General features: G+C 39.1%; 1 protein-coding gene and 1 long non-coding RNA gene across 2 annotated transcripts in view; one reads left to right on the forward strand and one right to left on the reverse strand.

Moving 5' to 3' along the window:
• Positions 1 to 4086: 4086 nt before the first annotated feature.
• The window catches only part of CD47 (CD47 molecule), a 46189-nt gene continuing 33322 nt past the window's right edge, over positions 4087 to 16953 (reverse strand). The window contains exons 9-10 of the mRNA XM_079974588.1: positions 11417 to 11445; positions 4087 to 7682 (exon numbers count right to left, since the gene is read on the reverse strand). Of these exons, the coding sequence (XP_079830714.1) occupies positions 7610 to 7682; positions 11417 to 11445 (102 nt within the window). The 3' untranslated portion in view covers positions 4087 to 7609. The remainder of the gene's footprint in view (positions 7683 to 11416; positions 11446 to 16953) is intronic.
• LOC307215397 lies at positions 11566 to 16284 on the forward strand. The gene is made up of 2 exons (XR_013838499.1): positions 11566 to 12815; positions 12861 to 16284. It is a non-coding gene; the product is annotated as an uncharacterized lncRNA (long non-coding RNA).

The following is a 16953-nucleotide window of genomic DNA, read 5'->3' on the forward strand; positions in this document are numbered from 1 at the left end:
ACAACATAAAAGCCACTTGAGCAAATATATAGTGCAAGTTTAGTGCTCATTTCCATGTTATTTGCAATAGGATTTTTTTTTTCTGGAAACAAGTAACATGGAAATGAGTACTAAACTTGTGCCATATTTGGCTATATTCCCAGCAGCGGCTTTTGCATTGCACAGAAGTCAAATACAATACAGAAATTAACAGATAAGGAAATGTTGGGAAAACAAAATTAATTGCATGCCAAGGCCCAGAGACCCAGTTGCTCCCTGTGTAATGAAATAAGCAGACCAGACAGCAGCATATAGTGTTAGGGGGGTTCAAATACGGTACAACTTTGTTGGTTACAGATGTGGTTTGGCGTAGGCGTTGGGTAAAGCCATTTATTTAACTCCAGCCTGTCTGTTGGGAGTCTGCCTAAGGGTCAACCACATCATGGGCGAGGAGCTATTGTGGCAAGGCCCCCTAAAGAAAGCATACAGTTATATCATTGTGCCTTATATATATTGTTGTGCCTCACTTTACCTTATAGTGCCAAAAGTGCCTAATTCTAAAAAGCCAAGTGCTGTGCCTTTCTCTTAGCCTTATTGCTATGTTAGCATCAAACTTATATGCATTTAGTTGTGTTTGCAGTTTGTAAGGAAGACATCCATCACAGCCATGGGACGGTCATCATAACCCAATGTTCAGTGAAACAGGATGTCCAAGTTGGGTGCTTTCCACATAGGACACAGGATGTCTGATAACAGGAGGGGTTTTGTGTGCCCATTGGGGATTTTTGCTTTGCTTGCTGATAACAGTATATGAGTAATTACTAAAATAATGAGCAATTATATGGAAAGCAGAAGTAATCTTTATATGGACATAGGAGGATAAAAGAAGGGTGGTGTTCAAGCTTATTGGTTTAATTTTTGCTGCAGTTTATGAATATGTAATGCCAAATGCTATCTGGAAAAAGGTATATAAGCCCAGAGCACACATGATCAGGGTCCAGTCCTTGGGAGAGAACTCCACTGGACTTATTGCTGTCAGCAATAAATTTTACTTTCTGTTTCTAGAATTGCTGTGTCTGTAGTCTTTGAGCACACTTTGAACAGGTATCCAGGTAACCTTCGCAACACTATGACCTACATCAAATAGGGATACCTCCTGAGGGGGCCCTGCTGGAGTTCTGTGGCCCTAGCTCCCATCTGGGTGTCAAACAGAATGAACTCCTCACAGATCCCTTTAATGGGATACCCTTAACCAAGGAGGGCAAGCAGAGGCTACAACCTCCCCTCCAGCCAAGACTAAGGCGTACCCAATGCCTAACCTCACAAAGTAGTGATGACTTCTAAGAGGTGGGCAAAAACTAAGTGGCTGGTGCCAATTTGTCAAGTGGAAAAACTCATGCCCAGCCTTGAACATGGCAGCCAACAATGGCCATAGCAAGGTCTAGCATGAAAGCAGCAGCATTCAGAAAAAGGTCAGGCTAGTCAGTCACTTCCCTGACTCTCAAGATGTATTAAAAATGTGCTGTCAAGTTTATGCTTTTTGAGAATTGTATTGTTTTATTTGGTACTGTATCGGGAGGTTTTTAACTCTTGATGTTTTATGTTTTCAGATATGCTGTAAGCCACCCAGAGTGGCTGGAGAAATAATAATTTATAGTTTCATTATTAATTTGGGTGTGTGTGTAAACTACTTGGAAACTGTTCTGTTATTAAATGACGTATAAATATATGAAATAAATAATTTATTGGATTAACCAAGTCCAATGTATGCTTATGGTAATATCGGAAAGCTAATGCTGCATGCCTGACAGGAAAGTAAAGGCAGAAACTGTAAGCATGTGAAGTGGGAATTCAGAAAATTGCAATATAAGACAGTCAAGTTTAAAACAAGAGTGGAGGGAGTGGGAGAAAGAGAAACATCAGCAGAAGGTTAGAAACAGTTTGGGCTGAATTTTTATGAACAAAACGCATCAAGATGTGCTTTATTATTTTGTTGCTCTTGGCAGCAAAGGATTTTTGTGTGTGTTTTTTTCAAATCTAGAATTCTAAGGAAGCTTTTGTACTACAAATGCCAAGAGGGTGGAGAAGTTCAGGAAACGTTCACCTGCGTTTTCTGTGTTGCTTCGGTTACAAGGTCACCTACACTTCACATACCTTATATTTTCCCTTGTAAAACATATAAACTGTTCAATCTCAAACAATATATTCTGTTTTTTTTTAAAAAAAATTTTTATTAACTGGCCAATCACATCAAATTAAATCACATCATATAAATTCCGAATTACAAAGCCAAATTTTTAAATTTTGTTGGGGGAACCCATACTTCAAGATCCAAAGGGGAATTCAGATCATCTTCTTATTACTGCGTTAATGTCCAAATCAGTCCCAATCAGTCCAAACAAAGTTCATAATTCTATCCAGTCTTATCTTGGTGTTGCCACATCATATCTTGTTCGTATAATTTCTCTTTTTCCTTTACGATCTCTTCTGTTAGTCTCCTTAAGCCGATAGCAAGTGTAATAATCCTGTGTGGATTTCCCATTCCTCCACTAAGTCCAGATGGTTTCCATATATCTCCTTCGTAGATAACATCACTTTATCCATCGTAAATTTTGGCATTTGTCGCTCTTAAGTCCCACTGAGGAGTTGATTCACGATATGTAAACAACTCTATTTCTCTCTTTCTCCTCCCAGACCCAAGAGCTCCCACAATGCCTCACAAAATGACGAACGGCATTTTTTCCTGACTGCGTCACTCCAAAACTCTTAGCTTTCCAGCTTCATCTTGAAACATTGCTTTGGATCGAAAGTTTATCTCCACACAGCCTTAAATCCACAGCTTAAGTCCTTAATTTCTGACTCATTAGGGGAGGGGGATTCTTGTTAAGTCACATAAAAAGGTAGAGGCAGGTTTTCCCCCCCTCCCCCCTGTCATTACCTTATCTTGACGTTCTTCTCGTATTTTATTGTTGTCTTGTTATCAGAGATCTCTTCTGTCAGCAGTATTTACTCCCCTTTTTCCTTGATGTATGTGCAATTAATCATGTCCAAATTATTTCTTTTAAAGATCATTGCAACCAGTGGCGCGAATCGGGGACGGCGTCGAGGAGTGCCGAAAATCCCACAGGAGGGCTTTGTGCCTAGTGCCCCCACCCCCACAAATTCGGGGGTGGTATAGGGCACAGCAGGCAAGGGCCGTCCCCCCCATAATCCTGGGGGGGTTAAGGAGGCTAATTATCAAACAATATATTCTGAAGCATGAGGTGAATCAGACTCTAAGTTTTATTTAAAACTGGAATGCTAATGGATCTGCAGCTGTTACATCAGGCATTCTATCTTTGAAATCTCATATGCCTTCCCTCTTCCATTTTCCTACCAATAAATTATGCCCCACCCAAACAGACCTTCTTGTCACTATATGAACTCCTCAAACCTTGCCTACAAAAACACCAAGATGTCCCAGGCATAATAAAATATTTGCTTTCTATGGAAGCGCTTCTGAATAATTTTTAACCTGAGAAGGGATGTGCCATAAAAGTAACTGCTAAAAGGTATGAATCTGACAAGCATCTGATCTGAAAATAATTTTTCCTTCTTAGGTCTTGCTGACGTTTCTCAGGTCAAGTAATTAAAAAGTTAGCCAACTCCCCCCCCCCCATAATGCTATAACATGCCTTGAATGATTAATGTACATTACCAACTTTAATGTCTTAAAATGCACCTCACCATGATTTCTCAATAGCATAGAAGAGAGCATTTTACATTTTGCGAAGTTATTTCCATTATATTTACACTAGCTCCCAGAAATTTAATTATTTAAGCTTTTTTTCTTTGCATGGTTTTAAAGAAATTTCAACATTTAGTGCTAATATGCTAAAATTAGAACATAGCATTGAACTCACCGGCTGAAAACTGTGTCACTGACATTTCTGTTTTAATGTTAATATATTTTCAATGGAAAAAAGGGGCATGGTTAAGCATACTGTGAAAAACTGAATTAGTAACAATTTGCAACAAACTTTTCAGGGTTAATTTGAAAGAAAAGTAGCCTAGCAGGTCTAAAAATAATTGATAGTAACTTCGAGAATGCAAGGAGAAAGACCCTCAAAAAATTAAAACACTTTTATTTTAATTATATAGTTGATTTACAAAGCTATGTTCAATAAATAAAAACACACTGTTATGTTTAAAAGACTGAAGATTTTTCCAAATGGTCAAACAACAAAGATTTGGCTTTATAGTTATACAAAAAGAAAAAGAAAACCCCAATCACAAGTATTAAAACAAGCATAACCACTTTGGTTTCTTAAACATCGGGGGAAATAAAGGACTAGGTTAGGAAAACTTTCTCTTCTGAATGACGGCCATATGAAATTTAAAGCACAGGACCCTCTTGTACATGTTATGACATTCTCAAACGGGCATAATCAGAATCAAAGTCTTTCTGTAAGACGAAGGAATATTTATTTATTTATAGGAAAGAATTTGGCTTTACCCATTTGTGGGCTACATAAGTTGTCTTTAGTGCTTTTTTCAAACAAAATCATATAGTCTTGCAAGGCAAACAGCAGGACTAGACTTCAAATTCAAATATAGCATAGAATGAATTTGCAGAATTCTCATTTTCTGCATGCTCCAGAAATGAGATGCATCAGCAATGAATCAACTTACTACGATGCTACGGAACACGTGGACCGATCACCAGCTAATGGGATATATTGAATTTTGTTTTGCATTCAGGATGGCGGACCTCAAACACATGCACAATAGTATCTTAATTTTTAAAAAGAGAGATCCAAGATCCCAAACCTTAAGAATTAAAGCCAATGTACAAGCTTACCACCTAATCCTGCCATCTTTACATGAATATATACGATCTTCAAATACCTACCTCAGTTAGGGGCAGACATGAGAATGTAGCCCTTTTACCCAGTTTGGTATTATCAGAGGATCAAACAATAGTACCCAGAAATCTAAGAATAAATTTTGGAAACCAATGCAGGAATGAGAGCACTGAACAACGCTACCAGAGTAATAATAAAAAAAGAAGCAAAGCAAATATTCAAAATCAGAGGCAATCTATGATATTCCTGCTCCCAGGGAGCACAGCCATTTAAAAATGAGAACCAAACTGCATCAGATCTCTCTAATAAGCCCCTTTATTCAGGCAAATGTTTTGTTCATTAATTGCCGTACTGAATTGGGCAGTGAGTGGGGGTGTGGGGAACTTGCAATTATTGTAACTTCCAACTTTATTGTAGATGTGAAACACAGTTTATTTGAGGGGAGAGGGCTATCAGGAGACTGAGCAAAAGTCCCACTGAACATTTTAATAAAGAGCATTTCACTAAATTGACCTGAACTTACAAAAGGGAGACTCCACAATTTAGGGGCTCAGAACGCTATGTTTCAATACAATTAATCTTGCAGTATATTTAAAGTGGATAGATTCTTATTGGGAAGGTGCAGAAGAGCACACAATGCTTTTTTAATGCAATTTCTTGAATGGAGTCTACACAGAATATTTTAGTGGGATGGAAACAGGAATACAGTTCCTTAAATCCTCTTGAATGAAGCGGGGATTATTGGTTTGTTTCTGTCCTTTTTTATTATGTATTTTGTGTGTTTTTATATTGTAATTATATATTGTGAACTGCCCTGAGATCTATGGATATAGGCAGTATACAAAATTTAATAAAAATAAATAATAAATCCTGTATATGTAAATAACTGAAAGACGAGATCACAGAAATCATAGTTTAAAAAAAAATTGCAGCTTAATTTGGAATGCTGGCAATCTATAGACCAAAAAAGAACAACTCCTGTTTCTGCACATAAGTTTCTGGCAACTGCAGGAGATGGAAAAGAAATAGGATTTAATTAGCATAAGTGTTATGGGATGATTCTCAGCCTCATGAACATTAAAGGACTACTACATTCAGCAGTGTAGAAATTGGGATTTGTGCCACGAAAGCTGAACTCGGTCCTTAATTTTAAAGAGCATTTTAATTAAAGAATAGGAAAAAGAGAAAGTTACTTTGACTACAATACTGATCACCAAAGCACACAAAGAATTACAGTATATACAGCAGGAATACTAACAGGAAGTGCGTGGATGGGACTTTTGTGATCATCTGAGAGAGTTGGAAACCAGGCTCTTATTTAGAAAAGACTAATGACGATCGTTTTTCAAAAATATTATAATACAAACAATATCTGTTCATCTTGTAATGTATCCACTCACATTCACACCACATAGGGTATGAACAGTGCTTAATATAAATACTTTTCTCATTTGAATATTGTTTCTGTATTTGTCATAGAAAACGTCAAAAAGGTAAGATTGGAATTAGGCAGTTTTTGCACATTGTGCCAAACTGGCTTAGCGTGAACATGACATCACGGCCACTTTACCCTCCTCTGGTCATTCTGCTGCTGGACCACACTGAGCTAAGCCATGTTTTGACTCCCCATGCCATCTAACCCTGGCTCGTGGTTTAAATCATCAAAACTAACGATGAGCTGCAAGTAAAGTATGTTCTTGGTTTGCTGTTTGCTCTGCAGAACTAGCCTTCAAGCCTGAGATGAGACAACATGCTAAGCCACACCATGTATTAGCATGGTGCGCAATGCAGCAGCAAAACAACTAGGGAAGAGCAAGGCAGCTATCGTCTCCTCCCTGGGAGCCTGCATACCCAGGTCATTGCACTTGGCCACTGTTTTGTGTAATGTGAACCAGGTTAGTGTGTAAAAGCAAGATGGAAAAAAATAGCATCGTTTATCATGCAGTACAAAGATTTGTGTAAGTGGTCCCATTGATTTGTCTTCTGTGACCTGCAATAACTTTCAGTCATACCAATGCTAGCTTAAGCTTAACCTCTTCTAAATATAGAGCCGGTACTGGCCATGTTGCAGGCTACCAGGAAAAAAGCATTTGTTTCGTAATATAAATCAGCCTTCACCAACCCATTACCCCTTCAGATGTTTTGGAATGTGACTCCTATCAGCGACATCCAGCATGGTTGTGTGGCTGGTGCTGACGGGGAGTTGTAGTTCAACACACTTGAGGGACAACTAGGTTGGGAAAGGTCGAGCAAATACATTAGCACTGAACAGTTATATGTACAAAAAGTTTTTTAAAAAGTAAAAAAAGAAAGAGTGAGAACTGCGGACTCATGAGCAACTCTTCTGCTTCCCTTCCTTCAACACTGCTCCCCAGTTTTGAGGCTAGGAGTGCTACTTCATGTAAGAAGTAGCTGCTGTATAGCATCACAGAAATTGGCCCAGGACAGAAAGGCGCTAATGTGCCAAACACTGTTATGTTGGAAAGTAGTCCTTTCATGAAGTCTGGTCTTTATGAAAAGTGGCAGTTCAACAGTGCAGCACTAAAGAGACACAAAACGGTGGGTAAAAAGAGAGAGAGAGAGAGAGAGAGTCCTTTGTATTCTTTCCCTCATCTAACTAAAAAGGAGAGAAATAAAAATAAACTCACGTGCATACACTCATTTCTCTTTTAAACATTACCACAACTCCTGTGACTATAAAGTTACCTCATAAGTCATTACAGCACTTTTCCACACATGCAAAACAACTAATTTCCTGATTTTCTTTTTCTTTGAGTAGTGCATCATCAAGGCCACGGTGTATCAACAAAAGTCTTTCTCCACTTGTTTCCATGTCCATTGCCAGATTGCTTTACTTTGCTGGGAAGGGAAAAATAAATCACAAAATTATTATCTGAAATTTGGGACACTTTAAAAACAAACAGTTAAATCTGATAAATCAATTCAGAACTTGCCTTCAGAACTTAAGGTAGGTTGCTTGAGATAGGAATAATAGTCATTCACTATATACATTATGAAAGATCAGCAACAATTGGTTTTTGCAGCTATTTTCAGTTCCACAAACCTATTCGAGGATCTATTTGAAGTGTAAGACTGAATGCAGAAGGTCCCAAGTTCCACCCTTAGCATCTCCAGTTAAATTGTCATGTGATGCAAAAGATCTTTACAGCACACCCTGGAGAGCCAAACAAATCATGGCTTAGCATGATGTGTTTGGTCCATCTGGCTTTGACTGCCAGTGGCTCTCCAGAGTGTCCTGTAAAGATCTAGTGTTTTCTAGCTATTCCTTTGTAGCTTGGCAAACATCTTGGGTGGGGTGGCTAAACAAACCAGAGTTAATTATGGCTTGGTGTACTCACAAGCCTTCCTTAACACAAACCAAGTTTCACAAGCCAACAATAAATCATGGCTTGAGAATGTTGTTTGCTGATACCAAACAAACAATAGTTAAGGAGGTGGGTTTGGATAGTCAAATTACGGTTTAATAAACCGTAGTTTAATTAACCATGGCTTACTGTTATGCGCAAATGAGATGTCAGTACAGGCAGGTTTGTATGTCCATGTGGAGAAACAGTGACATGACCAGGTTACGTGAATGAATGATGTTCTGTTATAAAAAGGGTTTGATTTGTAGATAGTTCTGAATGAGACAAAAAGATTGGCAGTTTACTTCTAAAAGAGACCTTGAGCATAAAAGGTGTTCTTCAGTTAGTGTAACAAGAAAGAGTTATGCTAACACAATTAATAAAAGGGGTATCTATATGCCTTGCAAGACTTTCCATGATGTCAGTTGACATTGGAGACCAGCTTCTTAAGACAGGGTAGTGGAACCAAAAAGGTCAAACTGTGGCAGATCTTCAGTGGACATTCTATTTGGACTCGCTCATTCTTAGTTAAAAATCAACAAGACGTTGGGATGACAGAGCATAATTTTTGTGTAGTTGAACTGTCTTCTGACTGAAGGGAATATAAAGACAGACCAAGTACTGACGAGAGAGTATGGAGAGGACTGTCAAGTCCAGACTGAGTATTTCAGCCTAGCCTACATCAAAGGGTTGCTGTGAAGAAAAAAACGGGAAGGGGGGAACCCTTGAGCTCCTTGAAAAAAGGTAGGATGTAAATTGAATAATAATGTCCTCTTATTTTACACTTCAAGTATCCCCATCGACTCTTTAACACAGTACAAGTGGGGTTTAATGAATTTTACTTACTTTCTCATTGAATCTAGTGTTAAGAAGATGCACAAACAGTTGGAACAAACAGATTAAACACTCATGATTATCTCATTGATGAATTGCTTGAATGACTAAGACCTAATTACTTGCAAGTTCAGTTGCGGTCCTAGATTAATTAATCTCGATTCCCATGAAATCAAGATTAATACAGAAGCCACTGAACTAAATAGCAAGCCAGAGATTAATGAAGTATGTAAAACATGAACACTTATTTCCCATCCTGCTCAATTCCCTGTGGATTAATTACAAAATTAGGAAAATCAGTATTTTTAGTAAGCATTAGTCTAACAGACTGATCACATTCACTACCAATACCATTTTTTCTGATCACATCCACCACCAATACTATTTTGCCTTTATTTATAAAGGAAGGAAAGTAATTTGAAAAACAGGAATAAAGTGGCAATTCAAAATGCTGCAGTGTGGAGGGGTGTTCATGGTCAGGGTTCCTGACCACCAGCTAAGCTAAGAAACTCTTCCCCTTGACCCTGTGTGTGCCTGGCAACTTTGCCTGTAGGCCATTCGCAGCCAAGTGGAATCTGCCGCAAACCTTGCACAGTAGAAGGCTCTCATTCAGTTTTCCAGGCAGTCCTACCTTCTTTCAAGATGTTCCAATCCAATTCCTCCACTCAATATACTTTAGCCATTTAGCATGTTTTGTACTCATTGGACTGTTTCTGTCTCATTCCCCTCTTCTCCCTTTTCAGGCTCTCTCTCTCTCTTGCAAACAGTGGCGTAGCGTGGGTTGTCAGCACCCGTGGATTTGCGCCCCCTAACCCTACCCCTACCCTTAACCCCCAGATGTTGCGCCCGGTGCGGCCGGCCCCCCGTGCACCCCCCACGCTACGCCACTGCTTGCAAACCTTGGGACTGCTGATAACCTCCCCTCTTTTGTGAGGGTGTCATAATTTTGGCTCCACAAGCTCCACACTCAGATAATATGCTTGCCATTAGTATATGTTCTATTTGTGAACTGCATTCTTTGCTACAAGGCTGTGAGTCTCTCAAGGGAGAAAACAGACATCTACAAGTTTTACCCTGGCTCAGTAACCAGCCTTTATCTGTGCCCGCTGCTGACTCCTTCCCTAGTCATCCGTATTTGCCAAAGGGCTGGGGAAGATGTAGAAGGAGAGTTGCTTCATATTGTTATTGGCTTTGGAGAAGGAAGAAGCTCCTTTCTATTACTGTTCTCTGTTGCATTGCATTCTGGGGCTCAGCAGTTGACTGAAATTTTGGGAGGGTGATCTGTGGACTGCAAAGCCCCCTGCCTGATTTAATAAGGGCCAGGGCCATTTGATGCAGCAAATGGATTTATGGAGCCACAGCTGCAAAACTAAAATCTGTAAAGATGCTGGAAATAAGGAAGTTTGCCAATGGCTTTAAAGTGACTATAAACCGCCACTATTTGGAGACACCCGCACACACCTTATTTCATAGCTAGAAAAACTGGACCTCAGGGACTATTTTTGATGAAATATTCAAGGATTGTGTCTTACTAGAAAAACTAATAACTAGAAATACTAATGCTTTGAAGTGTGCCTCCTGTTTCATGAAAAAGGGAAAAAATCAACACAAAGGAAAAATCCCATAGCCCTAGTGAAAAGCAAAGCTAATAAATACAGGCAAAACTTACCATCATTCTAACATCACTCCTTTCGCATCTTTGCAAAACCAAGCAAAATGTTAGTAGTTAGAGAAGCAAGAAGTAAACAGCAGTTTAGTAGAAACAGTGTTAAAATATATTGTAATTTAAGACATGCAAGAATTCCATGTAAACAGCAGTTTAGAAGGAACAGTGTTAATATATATTATAATTTAAGGCATGCAAGAGTTCCATGTAATGGAAAAGAAATTAGAGGGTCTGATGCACAACCAGCTTTTCTCTTGATTCTACATCAGCATTCATTGGGATTTCCCCCAATACTAGTTGGATCAAATGAGGAAATCAGAGACCAAAAGGCAAAAAAACAACAAAAAAACACACCCAAGTTTTGCTAAGCACTATCCTAGAAACTTGTGAACCCCATGCAAAAGATAACTCATATCTACTTTTCAGAAGGAACAAATCTTTCATTAAGAAAGTAATTCCTTTTGGCAAATTAATTTATAAGATCAAAGTGGTATTTATCGTAAAAAAAAAAAGCCATCTGAACTTTGAAAAGGTCCAGATAAACCAAGAATTACAGAGCCATAAACTATTTTCTAATACCCATAAGAGATCTATGAAAAACCAATAATTTAATGTCAGGAATATTTTTTCATTATCTTATATACATTTTTTAAACAGCCCCAAAAGCTATTTTTTGGACTGGAGCAAAAACCAAGTCCCTGAATATAGATCAAAATTTCAGTTGCTACCTACCATTAAGCGGTTCTTCGACAGCTTTCTGTAAAATATTTAAAATATATATGTGTATATATATAAATATAAATGTCTTCATGTCTAGCTTGGATCTCCCAAATTAAATGACTCTAATTGACATATACAATAAATAATGATTCTACAAAACAAATACAAGAAACAGCAGAACATTAATTAGGTTAATGGCAGGCTGTTAGCTCTAGGGCCAGTAATGACAACATGTAGTCAAGAGCAGAGAGAAAATGTGTCCCACAGGTTGGCTCACAGCCTCACCCCCCCTCCCCCAAACTGCAAGATTGCTAGTCCCTTAGCTCCCAGAGGAGCTGATTTGGACAAGAGAGAAAGAACACATGGAGTGTAGATCCCAGTGCAATGATGAGTGTACACTTAACCCTCCATTTGGAGCCTACTGGAGCAAAGAGGATGTTTTATGAGACCCCAGCCTTAAAAGTAGGCTTTTCTTTCCAAGGCTTCTGAACATTAAGCATTCCTTCTCCCAGAATTTATACAGCGGTGTGATATCTACTCATCCTTCCATTCTCAACTTCTTCTGATCATCTGTACCTATGAACTTACACATATGAAGATATGCTCTCATTACAACAGAGCAGACATGTGATAAGACCCAATCAGGAAATAGATGTTGGCAAGTCAATAATTTATTACTACAATATCAGATTGTGACTGCTAAGATGCAGAAATATTTCTGAATTAATAATTCTTCTGAGACCACTATAGTCACTGGTTGGAAGGCCTCAAAATCAGTGATGAGGGTCTTGATAACATAAAAAAGGTAAAGGTAAAGGTACCCCTGCCCGTACGGGCCAGTCTTGGTGAGCCAGAGCCGCACACGGAAACGCCGTTTACCTTCCTGCTGGTAAGCGGTCCCTATTTATCTACTTGCACCCGGAGGTGCTTTCGAACTGCTAGGTTGGCAGGCGCTGGGACCGAGCAGCGGGAGCGCACCCCGCCGCAGGGATTCGAACCGCCGACCTTTCGATCGGCAAGTCCTAGGCGCTGAGGCTTTAACCCACAGCGCCACCAGTGTGGCCTATTTAATAACAAAAGGGGAAGGGGATTTGAAGGATCTTATCAATCAAATTCAACAATTAGGGGCAGGAGAATTTGCCTCTGTTTAAGACAAAATTAGGCAAGTTAGAAGTCCCAAGAAAGCAAATTGGCCTAATCAGTTGCACCCAAAACATTTCAAGGCATTTTTTTCCAAGAAGGCTACCAGCCAAACAGATTACTTTCATCTATGTATGTAAAATAATCTAATAACATGGTTCAGCAATTGAAGAACAGGGATAGGGCTGATACAAAGCCAAAGGACACTGCATATGAATTAAGGAAATGTTATGTAGCTCTCAGATTCTCCCTCTTGAAAGAAAATAAGTTCCTATTTAGAAAACATTAAACGGTCCTGTTTAACAAAAACAGATATTGAAAATCCTCAAAGGCCAGTTAAAGTTATTGAGCTCTATACAGCTGTTGTTGAATTAAAATAATACTAAAACAAGAACAGATGGTTTTGCTACTAAATATCATAATATTTTCTTGAAATGCATTGTCATATCTTCTTCTGGAGGCATTAAATGCAGATATGCAAGAACAAACCTTTCCAAAAACATAGGCTTCTTTATCCTTAAGAAAGGATAAAGATGCTTCTGGAGTCAAATCTTACCAACCCATCACCCTTTCAAAACAAGAGTTTAAAATCTGGGCAACACAATCATTGGGAAGTATACTGCAGAAGATCAGTTAAGTTTTATTTAAGAAAAACATAAATTAGAAATGAATATAAGGAATCTTTTGAATATAATTCATGTGATCACTAAGTCTAAAAACCATAGAGGGTTATATTTTTTTATGTGGAAAAAGCTTTTGACTATTTAGAATAGAGCTATTTGTACCCGATTCTGGAAAATGCTGATCTGGAAGGGAAATTTTCTACAGGAATATTGAAGATATATACTAACTCATATACTTCTGTCTCAATTAGTGGTGTACGTTCAGTTTACCCTATCTATTTTTAAATTCATTTCCCCCTAACTATTGAGCCTTGAGCCAAAGCGTCAGGGTCTAAGCAGGCAGTAAGTAGCATTAAGATGGGACAGTAGGATTTTAAAATTAATTCATAAGCAAATGCTGTGGCATTATTTATATATTATTCAAATAACTCTTTTGAGAAGCTACTGAACCCAATTAAGGAATTTAATGTGATTTCTGTTACAAAATTAATTTTACAAACGGGATGGGTTGTTTTAACTTAGATAAAACAAACAAAAATTAGCAAAATATCTGATTTAATGGAGAGACTTCCCTATTAAGTATTTATGCAAAGTCTGGAAAAGCTAACTAAAGTTAATCATGAAAAACTCATGCATGATGTTTAAACGTATTTTGCATGAGGAAAAGGTCTGCCCCAGAAATTATAGTAGTCTCAAAGACAGTTTTTGAATATACCACTGCCAGTATCTTCTGAAATAACCATTAACTGGCAAAAAATTACTAATAAATTTTGCCTGGTATGAAGAAGAAAAAAAGAACCCCAGGGTTTCAGGAAAACTTTGTCAGACTTGGAAAATACATTTGAAGTGTACTAAGTTTGGCAAGGAGTTGATAAAAGACCAATCAAAGTAGTCAAAGTATATTATCTGCAGTGGATACAAGGAAAAATTAAGGCCAGGATTGTAGCTGCTCGCTGAATACATGTTTCTCTCTCTGCTGGCTATATTAAAGGTTTCATTTCCCAACGCTTTTTAATCGTTTATGGGGTTTGTTATTACTGTTTTTTTACTGAGAGTTATGCACCTCAAATGATTTTAACCAAAGGGTTGTGTATACAGGCATCCCACCACTTATGTGGGGTGTTATGTTCGGGGCCTGCGTGCACATAACTGAAATCGCAAAAAGTGAGGAGCACCCAACTTTAATAGGGAGGGCACATGGGGTGGGGAGGGAGAGACTCATGCGCACTGCTGGAACTGCTGCCTGGAAGTTGCTTGGGGCCACTGCCCAGTGTTCCTTCTCTTGCTTCGGGCTGCTGCTCCCAGCCTTCCCTCCAATCCCTCCCATCGCAGTGAGCGAGAGGCTGAGAGTGACTTCCAGGCAGCAGTACCAAGCGAGGGAAGATGACTTGCAGGCAGCAGCTCCAAGAGAGGGAAGGCATGCCATTTCAATTATTTTATCTCTTTATTTCACAGCAACCTGTGTAAAAGCGGTCTCGCATGAGTAGGACACGCATTGGGGGGGGGGGAGGAGAATGTCTGTACATATTTTTTTTAAAGAAATCAATAAACAAACCATGGTTAACATGATTGCTTTGCAGCCAGTCTGAAAACTCCCATTGTAAAAGAAGTGTGGTTAGGGGCTTATGGGACAGGGAACGAGGATGTGTGGAAGCTTAAGGTACATTCTTGATCTCCTACCCATTGGCGTAAATGTTAGGTCTGCACTAGGGCATAGGGCAGGTGTCTTATTTGCAACGTGACATATCCAGAACAGTGTGAAGTGCAACCCAGGCAGCTTACACAGACGGATTTTACAATTTGCAGGGGAAAGGAATGGATCTCCTCCTTTTAACAGTAGCTGTATGGCTATCAATTTCTCCTACTGCCAGAGGGGGAGAAAATGAAACTTCAAGCAAGGGCTCAGGTCTGACAGATGAAGAAATATTAGAAGCACCTGCCGTTTCACTTTACCTTTCAAGTGTGCTTTCAGGAGATATATATATATCTCCTGGTTCCATTGGTATACACCAGAGTAAAAAAATATGCAGGGCTAGATGTCAAACATAGCAAAAGCGGTGGTAAATCCATTTATATATTGTACCACTTCAAGCAGCTAACAAAACTGAATGCTTTTCCATGTTCCTCCTCCCCACCTGCTACCTCTAACCATCAGCCAAAAGAACTCACATGTCAGGGAAAAGATTAGTTTAGAATGATTCTCATTAATTTTTATTTGTGCAGGGCTCTTGTTGTTGTTGTTGACAGAAGAGCATTCAATCATATTAGCCCCATCTGCAGTCTAAAGTGGCACAGTGAATAAACAGCTTTACCAACCGATCAGCTGCTCATGAGAAACAGTCTAACAACAAACTTCAAGCGCAGCATCTTTTTGCCTTCCAGTCATATTTGAGTGACAGTGTGTCTATATAAGGAAGCAGGGATGAAGGGTAAGAGAGCCACACGGCCTCCTGCCAAACTCTCTCTGGGCTGATCTTTCCACATTAGAAAGTAGGCAACACTAGCGTAGCAGTTGATAAGGAGCTTGCAGGAGCGGTGAAGCACCTCCCCCCCCCCAAAAAAAAAAAGAATAGGGAGGAGGGCTTATTAGCATTGTGCATATGCACAAATCCAGAGCCAAATCAGAACAATTTGGAAAGATCAGAAACTTAGCTGAGCTCAAGTGAGCCCCTCCAAATCACCTTGAGCAGTTTAATGGGCCTCCAACAAATTTCTCCCCCCAAGCTGATAAGAAAAGAAAAAAATCAGAGTAAGGAAGGGGGGAGCTGGGGAGAATATATTTGTGACTGGGTTTTAATTGGAGGGAATGCCGAAGAAATAAATATCCTTGTTCTTGTTAGTTCTTCTCGTGCTGCTGGCTTCTGGCATGTGCACACACAGCTTTGTACTTCATTTCTGAGGCTTTCTGGGGCCAACTGAGCAGAGCATCAGCCTGAAGCAGGGCTCCCACCTCATTCCTCTTCCCCCCCTAGCCCAAGCACCCACCCTTTTGAAATTCTGCATGTTACACTGTAGAGGTGTTCCTAGGAAAGTATGCCATTTTCATACAAAAATAACTTCCCCAAAATCCACAAGGAGGAAAGCAAATCCCTTTAAAAGAAGCCTAGCACACACACACACAAACACCCCCCCCCTGCATTTATGTTTCTGAAATTTGGCAGGTTTTCACCTTTAGGGAAGCACATATCTCTTGAAGAGACATAGTATCCCCTAACAAATTTACCACAACAAAGTAGAGGAGATTGGATTCATTCTTTTTTAACCACTCCAAAACTGTAAAAGCTGTCCTTGCAGGAAAACGAACCCGGCAAAGCTTTGGTTTCACCAAATGGAAACTGGGACCTGAGGTGAACTGAGCAGCCTCTGAAGGAATCAAGACTCACTGAGATTAATCTTTAGGCTTTAATCTACTACCATTTCACTGTTCAAAGCTGTAGTATACAAGTTACCTGAAATGCATTGCCTTGATTTTATTTTTCAAATGTTTCAAATTTTTCTAGCTTTTTATTTTTATTTTTAAAAAGGTTACTTCTTCCATTCTTAACGATTCCAATGTATGAGTGGTAAAGCTGCAATTCAAGTCTCCACTCTGTAGTCTTTGTATAATGAAGGAGATGGGAAAAGAGGTTGAATGAATAAAGAGTTGAATGAATAATGAGGCAAGCCAGGGTTGCATGTCTACATAACCTATTAAAATGGCAAGAATTCTCATTGCCGTGATTCTACTTGCTACCAATCTGATCAAACCAATTGTGAAAGATTCAGAATCACATTATGTATCA

Source organism: Podarcis cretensis (genome assembly GCF_951804945.1).
Source record: "Podarcis cretensis genome assembly, chromosome: 4".
In the NCBI taxonomy this organism is placed as follows: Eukaryota; Metazoa; Chordata; class Lepidosauria; order Squamata; family Lacertidae; genus Podarcis; species Podarcis cretensis.